The sequence below is a fragment of the Zonotrichia albicollis genome, chromosome 27, assembly GCF_047830755.1.
Source record: "Zonotrichia albicollis isolate bZonAlb1 chromosome 27, bZonAlb1.hap1, whole genome shotgun sequence".
Lineage (NCBI taxonomy): Eukaryota > Metazoa > Chordata > Aves > Passeriformes > Passerellidae > Zonotrichia > Zonotrichia albicollis.
In genome coordinates this window covers 4,538,299-4,552,439 of record NC_133845.1, presented here as the reverse complement: position 1 = coordinate 4,552,439, position 14,141 = coordinate 4,538,299, and the positions used below count along the sequence as shown (strand labels likewise).

At 45.4% G+C, this 14,141-nt stretch overlaps 1 protein-coding gene across 5 annotated transcripts in view; it reads right to left on the bottom strand.

Moving 5' to 3' along the window:
* NCAPD3 (non-SMC condensin II complex subunit D3) overlaps positions 1 to 14,141 on the bottom strand; it is a 44,071-nt gene that overhangs the window by 24,831 nt on the left and 5,099 nt on the right. For 2 of the 5 annotated variants that reach the window (XM_074559448.1, XM_074559449.1), the window contains exons 8-16: positions 12,999 to 13,132; positions 12,257 to 12,329; positions 11,833 to 11,955; positions 11,435 to 11,690; positions 10,124 to 10,207; positions 9,882 to 9,965; positions 7,048 to 7,121; positions 4,871 to 5,005; positions 1,596 to 1,816 (exon numbers count right to left, since the gene is read on the bottom strand). In XM_074559448.1, coding sequence (XP_074415549.1) covers positions 1,596 to 1,816; positions 4,871 to 5,005; positions 7,048 to 7,121; positions 9,882 to 9,965; positions 10,124 to 10,207; positions 11,435 to 11,690; positions 11,833 to 11,955; positions 12,257 to 12,329; positions 12,999 to 13,132 — 1,184 coding nt within the window. The remainder of the gene's footprint in view (positions 1 to 1,595; positions 1,817 to 4,870; positions 5,006 to 7,047; positions 7,122 to 9,881; positions 9,966 to 10,123; positions 10,208 to 11,434; positions 11,691 to 11,832; positions 11,956 to 12,256; positions 12,330 to 12,998; positions 13,133 to 14,141) is intronic. The other 3 variants (XM_074559452.1, XM_074559451.1, XM_074559453.1) reach the window with 3 other exon arrangements.

The following is a 14,141-nucleotide window of genomic DNA, read 5'->3' as shown; positions in this document are numbered from 1 at the left end:
GCTTTAGTGTGTGGGTCTGGGTTCACACCAGGGGATGGTGAGCTCTGTGCACAGAGCAGGGAGACAAAACAATTCCTGCTCCAGCTGGGCACCAAGGACAAATGACCCAAATCTCATGCCCAAGAACATGAGCAATGGTGAATTTAAGAGAGAAAAACAAGCAGGGTGGGACTGGATGGGCTAAAGCTGGAATGGGACAATGAACTGCAAGGTGCAAATGGAGCAGAACTGATCCAAGGGAGAGACCCCGGGAGCGCTCGTGCATTTTGGGGCCATTTTGGGTCATCTTGGGTTCATTTTGGGACCATTTTGGTTCACCTTGGGTTCATTTTGGGACCATTTTGGTTCATCTTGGATGCAGCCCTGGCTGGGCTCTTGTGCTGCCCAAGGTGCATCCATGGAGGCCTCTTAATAAATCCCTGCTTTATTCTTTAGCTCCATCTAGTCTCTGTTCCACTTCAGCCTTCACAAGGCATCAACAGAATGGCCTCAATTGGAGGGGACCTTGAAGATCATCTCATTCCACTCCCCCTGCCATGGATAAGGGCACCTTTCCCTAGCCTGGGGTGCTCAGAGCCCCATCCAGCCCAGCCCTGAGCACTGCCAAGGATGGAGGCACAGCAGAGTCATGTCAGGCATCACAGCCTGCTCGTTTTTCTGCACAACCCTCATTATCTACTCCACACTGGTAGAGCTGTGAGATCTCTCAAGCTGCAAGGTCCTGCAGGGTCAGGAGGAAGAAGGTGCCAGGAATGTGCAAGCCCTGTTAGAAAATGGCCCAAATTAGAACAGTGACAGCTCCCCACACTGGCACGGCAGCACCACCAGTGCCTCAGCTGCTATTTCTGAGCTATTATGCCCTGTTGACTAATAAACATACAGCTGTCTTTAATCAATGTTGTGTCCTTGTCATGCTGTGTGTCATCCCATTTCTCCCTCTCCTTCCCACGGCAGGCAGGATAATTCGATTTGTCACAAGACAAGTAACATATTGTACATAAGAATTAATACAAGGTGATGTTCTTGCTTTATATATCCTCTCTCACTTCTGTCAGAGGAACACCTCCATCTGACTTAAATATTCATGTGCTATCAGTGCATCCAGCATGGGATGGAACAGTGAGCATTGCAGTCCAGGGAGAGAGCACAGTAACAGGAGCAGCAGGTGCAAACACCTGACACATAAAGCAAAGCTGAACTGTTCTTGTCCATGTTCAACAGCCCTGTCCTGGGAGCTGGCAGGGCAACACAAGCACCTCACTGTGGTGGTTTCCATCCCCACAATGATACTGAGGGTTTCAAGCAGGGAATTTGAACAGTTTCAAAGAAATCCCTGAGAAAAATTTGGTTTCTTGTCGTTGCACAGCAGACAGCACGTGCATTTTAACTGTGTGTGTGAGCTGTGGTACCTCACAGGGAATGAGAACACAAACTCAGACTCTTATCTTAGTCCTCAGTCAATAGGTAATTTCCTTCTGTAAAGGAAAAGCTGTGTATTCTAATGGGATAAAAAGTGAAAAAAAAAAACAAAACCCAAACTTCTGGGTTTTATCCCTGAATGTTAACATAGGCAGGGGAAGGAAAAATGCTTTTACCTGAGCTCCTGGCTTTCTGAACACAACAGGGAGAGCAGATCCCACGCCAGCTCCTGCTTCTCATCACCACTCCTGGATTTATGGTAAGGTTTTATGTGCTGCAGCAGGAGCTGATCAAGGCAATCCAAGGCCTTTTCTTGGACAGAGCTTTCTGCATCCATCACCACAGGCACCACTCCGTTCAACCAGGCCTTCTGCACCAGGACATTGCTGTGCTGGGACTGAGAGAAACACATTTCTAAATCATTAGGGGACCCCAAATGCATGGGTAAGAGCAGCAAAGGCCTCCAGGCTCAGTTATAAACTTTGAAACTTGAATTTTAATCAAGCCCAGCAGTGTGGCAGCAGGTGGGACAGGGAAACTCAGCATCACAAGGTCTTTAATCATCTCTATGATAAATACCTGGTGTTTCTGCTAAAGTACTGCAACACTTTGTTTTGAGACTCTATAAAGAATTATAACAGGTTTGCAATAAGGCTGTACAGCAGATGATTTAGCACTAAAAAAAAGAGCTTTGCTTAATATAAACCCTGTGCTCCAAGCCTGAGTTACAAACCCCCTGTGAATAAATAGAAAAGAAAGAAAAATATAGCATTGCTATCATCCACACATTACATCTGAAAGTGATTCAGGGTTTTTTTTAACTTGAGAAGGCCAGCAACATAAACATTTTCTTCATGACACATAAATCAACAGCCAGAAAAATCAGTGTTTCCAACAGTTGGAAGCACTCTGCATAAATCACAAGTAGGTATCAGAGTGAGTCATGACTTCCGAGTCAAAAGGTAATGAAAAGAATTAGAGCAGCCTAAAATGCAGCTCCCAGAGTGAATAACTGATTGGTGAGGTCCCTCCTGCTCTCCCCCCTCCCAGGTGTGGCAGAATTCCCATTCCCCTTGATGCCTAAGGGTTTCAGCTTTTATATTTTTCAAATCCTGTGCTGCTTTAGGGTATAAATCCAAACTCCATACAGAGCATCACCTCCTGTTTATTCACACAAAACAATCCCTCCAGGGCTCTAACTCGAGGACACCTTACTGTCTCAGGGCCCAAAAAGTACAAGCAAAAGTGAATTGGGGGAGGAGCAAAATGGGGGTAAATTACTTCATTAGCTGAAGGTGTAATTGGAGAATTAACCCCTGATGTGTAAATGGATTAAACTTATAAAAGTAAATGGACCAAACTTATTATTGGAATCAAGGGGCGACTGCTCTAAGAAATGATGAAGAGAAGTCCATTGATATCAGAAGGCTAATTAATTATAGTTTATTATACTATATTATTATTAATTATACTTTATTGTACTATTTTATTCTATACTATATTACATTACATCTAAACTGAATCTGCACAAAGCACCCAACTGCACTGCCTATAATCTTGTGACTGTCCAGACACACACACACACCTGGCCCTGACAGGCCAAGAAAACAAAACACCATCACTGTGGGTAAATAATCTCCATATTGCATTCTACTTTTGCACAAATGAATGAGATAAGAATTGTTTTGATCATTCTTTTCTCTGCTTCTCTCAAGCTCAGAGAATGTGAATCCCACAACTTAAAACAGTGTGAAAAACTCGTGGCCATTGTCCAGCTTGGGCATAGCCTCTGGGAGGCTCTGACGACCCAAGGTGAAGCTATTGAAAGTTTTTAATTGTCCTGGATTGCCAAGCAAATTGTATTCTATCCTATTTTATTTATTTATTTATTCTATTTTATACTATTCTGTTATTCTATTGTATTCTAAATAGAATGGTGTTCTACTTGCCATCTGTATGGCAGCTGTCTCCTGTTCAGTGGGCAGCTTTCCTTATCTCTTCCACACCCACTCCTCCCTCTGGGCAAGCATCTGCTGATAACAGCTATTGAATGTCACTGCATGGCTGATAAGAACTGCAGCATCCCATTGGGAGATGTGAGCCCAGAGGGAGGAGCCAAGCATTCCTGCCTGGATATAATCTGGAGACTCTGGAACACCAGCCAAGCATTCCTACCTGGATATAATCTGGAGACTCTGGAACACCAACCAAGCATTCCTGCCTGGATATAATCTGGAGACTCTGGAACACCAGCCAAGCATTCCTACCTGGATATAATCTGGAGACTCTGGAACACCAACCAAGCATTCCTGCCTGGATATAATCTGGAGACTCTGGAACACCAACCAAGCATTCCTACACGGATATAATCTGGAGACTCTGGAACACCAGTCAAGCATTCCTGCCTGGATAGAATCTGGAGATTCTGGAACACCAGCCAAGCATTCCTGCTTGGATATAATCTGGAGATTCTGGAACACCAGCCAAGCATTCCTGCTTGGATATAATCTGGAGATCCTGGAACACCAGCCAAGCATTCCTGCCTGGATATAATCTGGAGATTCTGGAACACCAGCCAAGCATTCCTACCTGGATATAATCTGGAGATTCTGGAACACCAGCACAGCTTCTCCCCTGGATTCCCCAGAGGAACAGCAGCTGCCTCTTCCCCTGGATCTCCAGAGGCAGAGACTGCACCTTTCCCCAGGATCCTGCTCCAGCAGAACCAGCCCTGACACTGCAGGAGGGCTGAGCCACAATTCCAATGGGGCTGCTGCCAACAGCCTGACCCACAGGGTGTCAGGTTGGGTTCTGACTCTGCCAGTGTTAGTTTAGTTTACTGCATTGTTTATTTATCTTTTTATTTTCTTCCCTAGTAAAGAACTGTTATTCCTGCTCCCATGTTTTTTGCCTTAATTTAAAATTTATAAAATTCGGAGAGAGGGAGTTCACATTTTTTCCATTTCAGGGGAGGCTCCTGCCTTCCTTAGCATGCACCTGTCTTTCCAAACCAAGACATAATATAAATACCCATTTAACTGTAGTGGGATAGAATATAAGAAAATAAAGATAGTGTAGAAAGTAATCTTACCCCTAAGGTGTTGCAGGTGGGCCAATTATCAAAGATGAGGAACAGGCCTGACTTTAACAGTAACTAATTAGAAGAAGAGTGCTATAGAAGAGTGGGTGGATGGTTGAGAAGGGAACTGGGGTCAGTTGGCTACTTTGTGAAGAAGAAAGAGTCAGAGCTCTGAGGAGCTGTCCATGAGAAACACCAAGGAGGTGTGAAACTTTTGTGATAAGGAGACAACAGTACGGAAACCAACAGTATGAGGAGCTGACTCAGGAGAAACACCAAGAAGATATGGAACTCTTGTGATAAGGAGACAACAGCACAGCACCCTGCAGTAAGATGACAACACTGAATTGTGTTCCCGTTGCCCAGGCTCACCAGGAGCAGCTCGGTGATGGAGTGCAGCGCCTGCTTTCTCACGGACACAGCGGGGTCCCGGCAGCGCTCCTGCAGCACGCCCAGCTCCTCAGCCGTGCAGGGCACCATGCCCTGCTTCAGGAGGCTCACAAACACCTGCCAGGCAAACAGCAGCGCTGAGATGCATTGTGTTGTGGTGTGATGTCAGTTTTCCCAGTCCTTTCCCCTCCCTGACCCCTCCCAGCACTGTCTGTCAGTCCTGGCATTCCAGAAGGGAATTGGCAGATCCAAAGGATGCCCTCTACCCCTGGGGGGCATTGGGCCATCCAGGTGTCCTTTGTCCCTCCCCTTCTGTCCCTGCTTGGTGGCTCCCTGCCCCTTCCCTGCCCCTCTCCCCGGGGTTCAAAGGAGCAGCAACCACGGGCTCAGGGAGTTCTGCTGGAGCTGGTGCTGCACTCAGAGGCCTGTGGGCCAGAATAAAGCTCTGCATCCAAACCCTCCATCAGAACCGACTCCTTTCCTTCACCATCGCCTTAAAGCTTCTCCACAGAGGGAAACCTGAGGAGCAGCCCCTGTTATGGGGGGAAGCTCCATCCCAGCACCACCAGAGCTCCTGCAGGCCTGGCCTTGTCCCCACGGGCCCAGTGCAGCATCCAGCCAGCCCAAAGTGTCTGTGGGGTGAAACACCACACACCCAGCCAGCCCAAAGTGTCTGTGGGGTGAAACACCACAGTCGTCCCCTTCTGGTCAAGCAGCAAGTGCCAGACAAGCCCAGGTACATCCCATCTGGCTATACTGGTATTTAATTCCAATAGAGTTGCATTTCAAAGCTCCCACAAAGGGTTCCCAACTATGTTTACATCTGCAAGATGTTTGGTTGGGTTTGGAGCAGAGCTCAATAAAAAGGGGTTCGAGTTCCATTCTGGTGTTGCCATTTGCACTGTAGTCACAAACTGCATTGGCTTTACTTGTGGAACTTCCTCAGGGGGCAGCTTAAAAACAGGTGGTCAGAAAAACCCCTTGTCCCTCCCCAATGCTTTGCAGCCTTCAAAATCTTTTCATTAATTATGATAGGGACACCTGAACCAGACAGAATTACTGACTGTAACAGGCATCTCACTGCACTTGCCTTGATATTTGGAACAATTTTAAGTAGGGTAAGTGGAACTCCAAACCCAGCTGATCCTACCTAAACCCCAGCTGTCCTGTTTAGGCTAGAAGTTGCTGTTTCACAAGAATGCAGTCACCATGAACTTCTTTCTTTGTCCCCAAGTCCCATCCCATTTTGGACCCACCACTTAGGTTCAGCTGGGCTGGGCACACCAGGGGCACTGGGTGGCAAAGCAGAAATACAATTCACCCCCCACCAACAGCAGCCAGAGATTCATCACACCCAGAGTGAAGCACATTAACAATTCATGAGTGCTGGGCACAGCCAGAGATGGAAAATGAATCACAAAACATCATTCCAGTCATTGCTGCTCTGGAACAGCAGCTGGAGAGGGAGGGTGTCACAATTTCCCCTTGAAAGTAATGTGCCTCTCGTATGAGCCACTGTTCTTACTTCATAATAAGCAAGAGGGATTTATTTTTATTCTTAATCAGAAAGCATTAAAACATGAATTGCAAAGCTCTGACTGGGAAGCTCAAATCAGTGTGTGAATTGAGGGGGAAGAGCTGGGGTGAAGAGGACTAACAGAGGAAGGCAGTCAGCAGCAGACACCTCTTTTTTAAAACAAGGAAATTTCCATTGAAGCATCTCTCTTTAAAAGCTAATGACTTCATTAAAGAAATGAGCAGCAAGGAAAGCAGCACAGAGCTCAAAAAGAGGCTGGATATAACCTAATCCCTTTGCTAACAAGGTCAAAACAAACTAAGCAGCTAATATGCTTCAGTTTATGAGGAAGTCTCTTAATTGAAATGCCTATTGACATTTGACAAGAGCCTCTCCTTGCAAATGACGGAATAACAGAATGCCAGCAAGGGTACTAGAGAAATTTCCATCATTATGCCTGCATTATTTACTTATCAGGAGCTAGTAAACAAGATCCTAAATGCCTCTAAGGCACTCTGCAGGGAGAGCAGGAAGCTACAAGTGGGCAGAGTGACAGAGTTCGCAGCAAAGCTGTGGCCTAATTAATTATTTAACAATTTTGGGTAATCACTGGGAGCGGGGAAGGATGCAAACCTCACCCTACCTGCAGGGCAGATTTCCTCACGTTGGTTTTCTCATCTCCAGCTCTCATCCTCAGCATGGCCATGACTTCTTTTCCTATCCAAAATGAAGATAAAATGGAATTACCCCCACGAACAGCATTAGTTGGAACAACACAACCCCAGAATGGTTTGGGTTCAAAAGGACCTTAAAACTCATCTTGTTCCATCCCTGCCATGGCAAGGGACCACTTCCACTGTCCCAGGTTGCTCCAAGCCCCATCCAACCTGGTCTTGGACACTTCCAGGGATCCAGGGGCAGCCCCAGCTGCTCTGGGCACCCTGTGCCAGTGGCTCACCACCCTAAAGCAGCACAAACTCAATAAAACAGCAAAAACAAACTCAAATGGTTCCCCAAAACTTTCAGAAGGACTGAACAATTAAAACCACCCGGAACAATCCAGAATGAGGCATAAGCCAGAAGAAAAAACAAACCCAAATAATTTCCCCGCTTCGCTCATTTGAAAACTCATCTTAATATATCACGAAAGAAAATGATGGAACAAATTACTTGAGAGACATACAGCAAAAAAAGAAAAAAGGTGAATCTATAATTTCTGACCTCTTCATTTGCCTACACAAAAGATGTCAAGCTACCTTCAGAGTCTGAGGGCTCAGCAGATGGGTCAGGCACAGTCTGTGGCTCAGGTAACCCTGGTACCTGTGGGAAGAGCTCCCCAGGCAGAGCTCAGACAAAAGGAGCCAGCACAGAGCCAAGGGAGGCTCTGCAGAGCTCACAACACCCACAACCTCCTGGGAGCTCTGCCTCAGAGCTGCACACAGCACCAGTGTATGAACTGCTGTGTGCTACACAGGGAAAATGACTCTGTTTGTGAATTCCTCCAGGCTGCAGAATTGAACCAGCAGCTGCAAAGCACCACCTCAGAGTCTGCAAGGAAACCAGAACACATCTCTCTTCCCTGGATGTCATGTTAGGACTCAAATTTCACCCTGCACAGTGATATTCTTACTTATTTCTGCATGTTGGCAAGGAAAAAATACATCATCAAGGCAAGAAGTTATTAAATGGCACACAACTGAATTCACAGATCAATAATTTCTCACAGTTTGAATCACTAGGCTATTAACTGGCCATAAGGACTTCAAGCATTTTATCATGGCTTTTAAGGTTTTTATTTATTGCTGTTTGTCAGATTTCCCAAAGATATGCCAAATTTGGAGATCTGTTACTTAGAGATTCACATGGACATCCATCCTGTTGCCATTAAAAACAGGATTAGTCACAGGGAACTAAGCAAAACTAGCTTAAAAATACATTTTTACCAAAAGGAAGCAAAGGGACTTTGATCTGGGCTTTCTTAATGGGCAGCTAAGTGCAGTTTCCATCCTCCTCCCAAGAGCAGCTGCACAGGAAGAGCACAAAACCTTCCCCACTGCAAGATTTTGCCACTAAAATAATTCAGTCTTGTGAAGGTGACCACATAATCACACTTTGACATTGATTTTTCTGATGTAGAAAAGAGAGAGGGGGGAAAAAATCAACAAAACAACCAAAATTCCCAAGTTCTAAAGGGCTGAGAGCTCCTAAAGGAAGGGAATGTTTGGGCAGGGGGAATTCTGCAGTGCACAGCTCACCTTGCAGGTTATCCCCACCCTCCTTATCTCTGCCCTTGAGCACTGAGCATGTTCTGACTATCCCTGGTTGAGATTTCTTACTTTTCTGAGAGAAATGAGCTGTTTGGTCTTCAGAGGAGAGCAAAATTAGCACAGGCACAAGCCAAGCACAGGCATGGGCCAGACAGCTTTGCTAATGCACCTTGACTGCCTCGGAGAGCCCTGCATTCCAGAATCCTCTGGAGCTCCAGACAAGTCTTTATTCATTCCAGCCTTTTCTTAATTTGTTTTGCCAAGTGCCAAGCGTGTGCTCAGCTGGGTATCAGAGACAAACCCAGGCATCCTCTGGCACGAGGAGCCTGCAACTAAACAGGGAATTCACAATACCTTGAGTGGCCTGGAGGACTTTTCTGTCTGAGGGAGCAGATTAAGGGAAATTTATCAGCAAAAAAAAGGAGCTTTCAATGGGGGGAGATTGGAGCCTGGCTGCTGGAGATAGGGAGGGAGATCCCGTGTGAGGAGCAGCGTGGAACAAAGGCAGCTCTGCAGGATGTGAGGCAAGCAGAGAATTGAACTGTCAGCAGTTCAGGGGAGGTGAACAGCAAGAACTGAGAGCGCAGATCCTGGCAGGGGTTGAAAGGTTAGCAAGAAAAGCTTTTCCACACAAGAGGAAAAGAAAAGGAGAGGTTTAAAGGAGGAACATCCCGGCCACAAAAGCCAGCTTGCATGGTGATTTCATGCTATCAACACATTAGAGGCAGCTTGCCATGCTGCATCAGGACATTGTGTGTGACACCCTGCTTTCAGCTTTCAACCTGGTGCTGCAGAGAAGCAGATCCTTGCCTACAGAACAGAAAGGTGCTGTGCTTTACACAGCAAAATAGATCAGTTCTTTGTGCACTGGAGCAAGAGATTTAATTACCCTGAAATTCATGGAGCTACAAGTGTTACATTCCACATAAATTAAAATTGGGAAGACTAATTACCTGCTTCTCAACAAGGGTTGCCACCACATTAGTACCAACAGACATCTGCATTTCAGGATTAAATGTATTTTTCAGACTTGAGTGGAAATAGTGTTTCTTTATGGCTGGCAATTCCACCCCTTTCATCACCCCTAAGTGTTTTGCAAGAGATTTCTCCACTTCCTTTGAGAAATGGACAATGAATACTCTTCAGAAAGTCTGATTTCAATTAAGGCTTTGAATGCTTATCTGGAAAGGCTGCTTTAATTCTGACATACCATCAGGCCCAGCAGTGTCACTGCTGTCTGTCAGCTCCACGGTTCTGAAAGTTGGGAAGGTCCTCAGTGGATGGTTGGACACAGCTGGAAGAAAAGACAAAAGCTGAGGAATAACAAAAGCATCTATTCACCTGGCAAGAAGATGGTTCAGTGTTTAAACAGAGAGCCTCATGCATGCCCTAGGTTTAACAGATATGTGTGTTTTTTAGGAAATGGCATGCCAAGAAAAGTCTGAGACTTACTGGAAGAGAATGACTCTATACCTTCTGCACTGACTGTCACGCTCGCAGTGTTTGTGTTCGCTTCCAACACTGTGCGGACAGAGGCTGCCAAAAGAGAGAAATAAAAAAGGAAATCAAACAAAGTATTTGAATCCTGGATATCCCTGCCATTCCAAATTCCTTTCTAGCCGTGGGATGCTGTGTGCAGGCTCTGAGTTGTGCCATCTGGCCTTCAGCACACCTGGGGGAGCTCGGCATGCCAGTCACGAACAGAACAAATTAGCAGAAGCAAAAGGCAACTCAAGATTTAATCAGCTGTCAGGCAAGAATGAACTGCCTTTTTTTTTTTTTCCCAATGAGCAATTTGGGTTGTCTGTAAACATCCTTCAAAGGGACCTCACAGAGGAATCTCTTTAGAACTGATACAGGAGGATAAATCCCTCCCAAATATAAAGCTTCATGAGAAACAAGGCTCATTTTAAGAGTTTAAATGAGGGATGTGGGACTCCAGGTGGCTCTCCAAAATGCAGTTTATTGTATCCAAAATGCAGTTCATTCCATCCAAGACATTCCAGCAGTCCAGAGTTGTGGGTGACAGAGCTGTGCCCACAGCTGTCAGCTCCAGCTGCAGGCAGGCCTGGAGACCCTTTGGTTTTGGTTACATTGCATTATAGACTTTTCTTTTGGTTACAATGCATTATATACTTTTCTTTGCTGAGCATCTTAATACAGCAGAACCAATCTATACCTTAACTATTATCTATAGCCTATCATAACTACTCTAATTACCATATTCATGTTACTGTTCTCCAATCACTAAAAGTTAGTACATTACAGTTTAAGCTAGAAGCTGTTTTTCAGTTTTCTTGCAGTGGAAAATTCTGAGACTTTTTTTCTTTTTGCAACATCAGCAGGCTTGTTTGCCTGTGCTCTCTTTTTGCTTAGTAAAAACATCTTCTTGTTTAGAGTGAGTTTATCTTTTGCTCCAAGTCATAAAAACCCCTTCTAACTAACACACCCTTTGCCTCCTTGGTTATCCAGCAAGACTGGTTCAGCAATTCTTTTCTTCTATATCAAACTTACTTCCATCTCTATTCCTTCATCAGACTCTACATTTAAAAATCCTTCTGCTAAACATACATATCTGTGAGACTTTCTTGTCAAACTTTCATCCTTCCCAACAGCTCATGAATTACTGCTCATTATGGCACAGCACGTAAGGACTCTGCTTAGTGCCAGTTTTTAAGTTCCTGCCAACTCCTACCTCCCAGCAATTATCCCCTTGAAAGTTCAAGAATGATTTTCATTACCTCATGTGCCCACAGTACTCACAGCTCTGTAGTAAGTCCTGAATGCTCTCCAAGGTGGCAGCAGCTTTCATCTCGAGACAATGGGCGAGGCTGCTGAGAGCTTTGCTGCGGACCACGGGGGCTTTGTCTGAGCACCGGCCAAACACCATGACCTGCACTAAAAACTTGTGCTTTAGCAAACTCTGCTGATCCTGGGACAAGGAGCTGCCTGGGCTCCTCTCTGGCAGCTCCAACAAAGCCAAGGCTACATCAAGAGCAAACACTCTGTAGGAAACCTGCTGGAAGAAAAAAAGCACACGAAGCGCTCTGTTAATGGAAGTGAACATGGGGTTTTCTTGCCTCTGGGTACCAGCAGTGACAGAGCTATTCAGGGCTGAGATTGAACCCTTCATCTGCAAAGCATCAAGGAAATGCACTTACTTTGTTGAGTGAGTATTTATAAAGCCAAGCAATGAATTCAGCAAACTCTGCACAGGGGAGTTTGTCCAGCAGGGTCACCAGGGCCTGGGCAGCGTAGGTGCGATAATCAGCCTTGTCTGGGACCTGAAAGAAAATTTAATTAAAACCTGAAAGACACAAGGGCACCCTGTGATTCTTCACTGCTCGGCTCTCAATGCCAGAAAGGCATTCCAGGGCTTGAGAGAAGTGGTTTTTTATTTAATGAGCCGATATATTCACATTCAACAACAGTGAGAATCATCACAGCTTCCTCAGTCACTACTTCACCATCACACCTTTTCACTCCTTAGAAAAGATTGTGAAAACTGATTTCCTAAACTATTAATGATGTTCCAATGTATCCTCATGAGTTCTCCAGCCCCAGAAGCAGCAGAGCTTGGCATACCTTGGTACAGATATGTTGGAGCAGGATTCGCAGAACAGGATAAACAGCTTCCTTCAGCTCCTCCACCAGAGAACTGCACAGGGGAGAGAGAGAGAGGAGCAGATTTTAACAAAGCTGGAGGAAAAGTCAAAGAGATTCCTTTTGGAATACACTTGAAAAGTCAGGAAAAGTGGCCATGATTCTGGAATCATGAGTGCAGCACGATATGCTCAGAGAACCATCCTTGCTTCCCACATTAACCAGGCTTTGCAGGCATAAAATAATTTCTTCCCATACTTTTCTAACAAGTAGAAGGGTAACATGAAAAGCTTCTTTGTTCTTAATCTACTTTTATATGTTGTCTGGGGATCTCTGCACAAACTACACTTCCAACAACATGGATCCCCAAAAGGGGGAATAAACACAGGCAAAACACATCATTAAGCAGGAGAGAGCAACAACTACAGAGGAATGAGCTCCATGGTAATCTTTCATTTCCTTCACAATTCTCTGTAGTTAAACACAAGACTTGAAAAACTGACACAAAGCAAAATACAGAAAATGGGTCCTTTCCACAGCACCTTCTTCCCCCTCTGCCAGCAGGCTGGGTAAATTCCCATTCCAGACATTTTAATTAAGCCTCATTTGCACAAACAACTTCAAAGCCAGTGCCAGTTTGTCTCATCCCTTTATCACCTCAACAGCAAAGCAAAGGCATGCCAGAAGAAAGGAGCAGCCACGCTCAGAGCTCTCTGAGTGTCACCTGATGAATTTCACAGCCTGGTTCCTGGCGCTGGTCACAGCTGATGTGATGGGAAGGGCCTCACGCCTGGAGCCCCTGCTGCTCTCCACCATCAGAACAACGCTGAGGAGCCGCTGGAACACACACCTAAGGGTCTGCAAAGAAACACACACTGAAGGGGCTGCAAAGAAACACACACACCGAAGGGTCTGCAAAGAAACACACACACTGAAGGGGCTGCAAAGAAACACACACACTGAAGGGTCTGCAAAGAGGGGTAATTGGCAGGCTCCGTTCCATGGATGGTCTCAGAATCTCTGCTGGTCAGAGTGACTCTGACATATCTACAAGCTTCTTTTTTCCTAGCTCAGCAGTCAAAGAAGGAGTCAGGACTTTTCTGTTCTTTTTCTCAAGGTTGTTTATTGTTTTTATCTATAAAATTCTTTCTCTGACCCACCAAGGTCTGTCTGGCAGGTTGGGTTGAGGCACACTGGTGTTATCTTATCTACCATAACTTCCCAATACCTATCACCTATGTTAGACAGTGAGCTTCTACTCTAAACCAATCTAAAAGTGCCACCATCACCCAGAACACGGAGGCCAAGAAGAAGAAGGAGGAAAAAGGACAGGGCATGCCCAAATTCCTCCATCTTGAGACCGTGAGCCCCCATTCTAAAAACCTCAAAAATCTATTTTTCACCCTGTGACAAATTCACTATCATTCTACTTAAACTTTCTTGACTTGTAATTCTTCATATAACGGTTGGTAATTGTTTTTCTATGGGTCAAGATCAAAGGCACGGGGGTCTTGGGCTTGAGTCCTCCAGGCCAGCCAGAGGAATTTCATGGGTTCTGACAGATGGGCACTCCAGGGTCATGAAATAATTCTGAATCAAGCTTAGAACCAACCAGCAGCACAGGTTAAAGCATGACTCCTAGCAGAGAAATCCCAAGAGGACACTTTCTAAACACACACAACACCTTGTTTAGAACCTGTGATGTTCTCATGCAAGCTCAGCAAGGTCTCAGAAGGGCTTTCTGAAAGCATTTACAGCTGCCCTCCAAACAAGTCCCCTGTGGACAAAGTTCCCCCTCCAAAGTCCCCTGTGGACTTCTTTTTGCCAGAAGCATTTGGAATTTGAGGAAACTCCCTGGGTTTTGCAC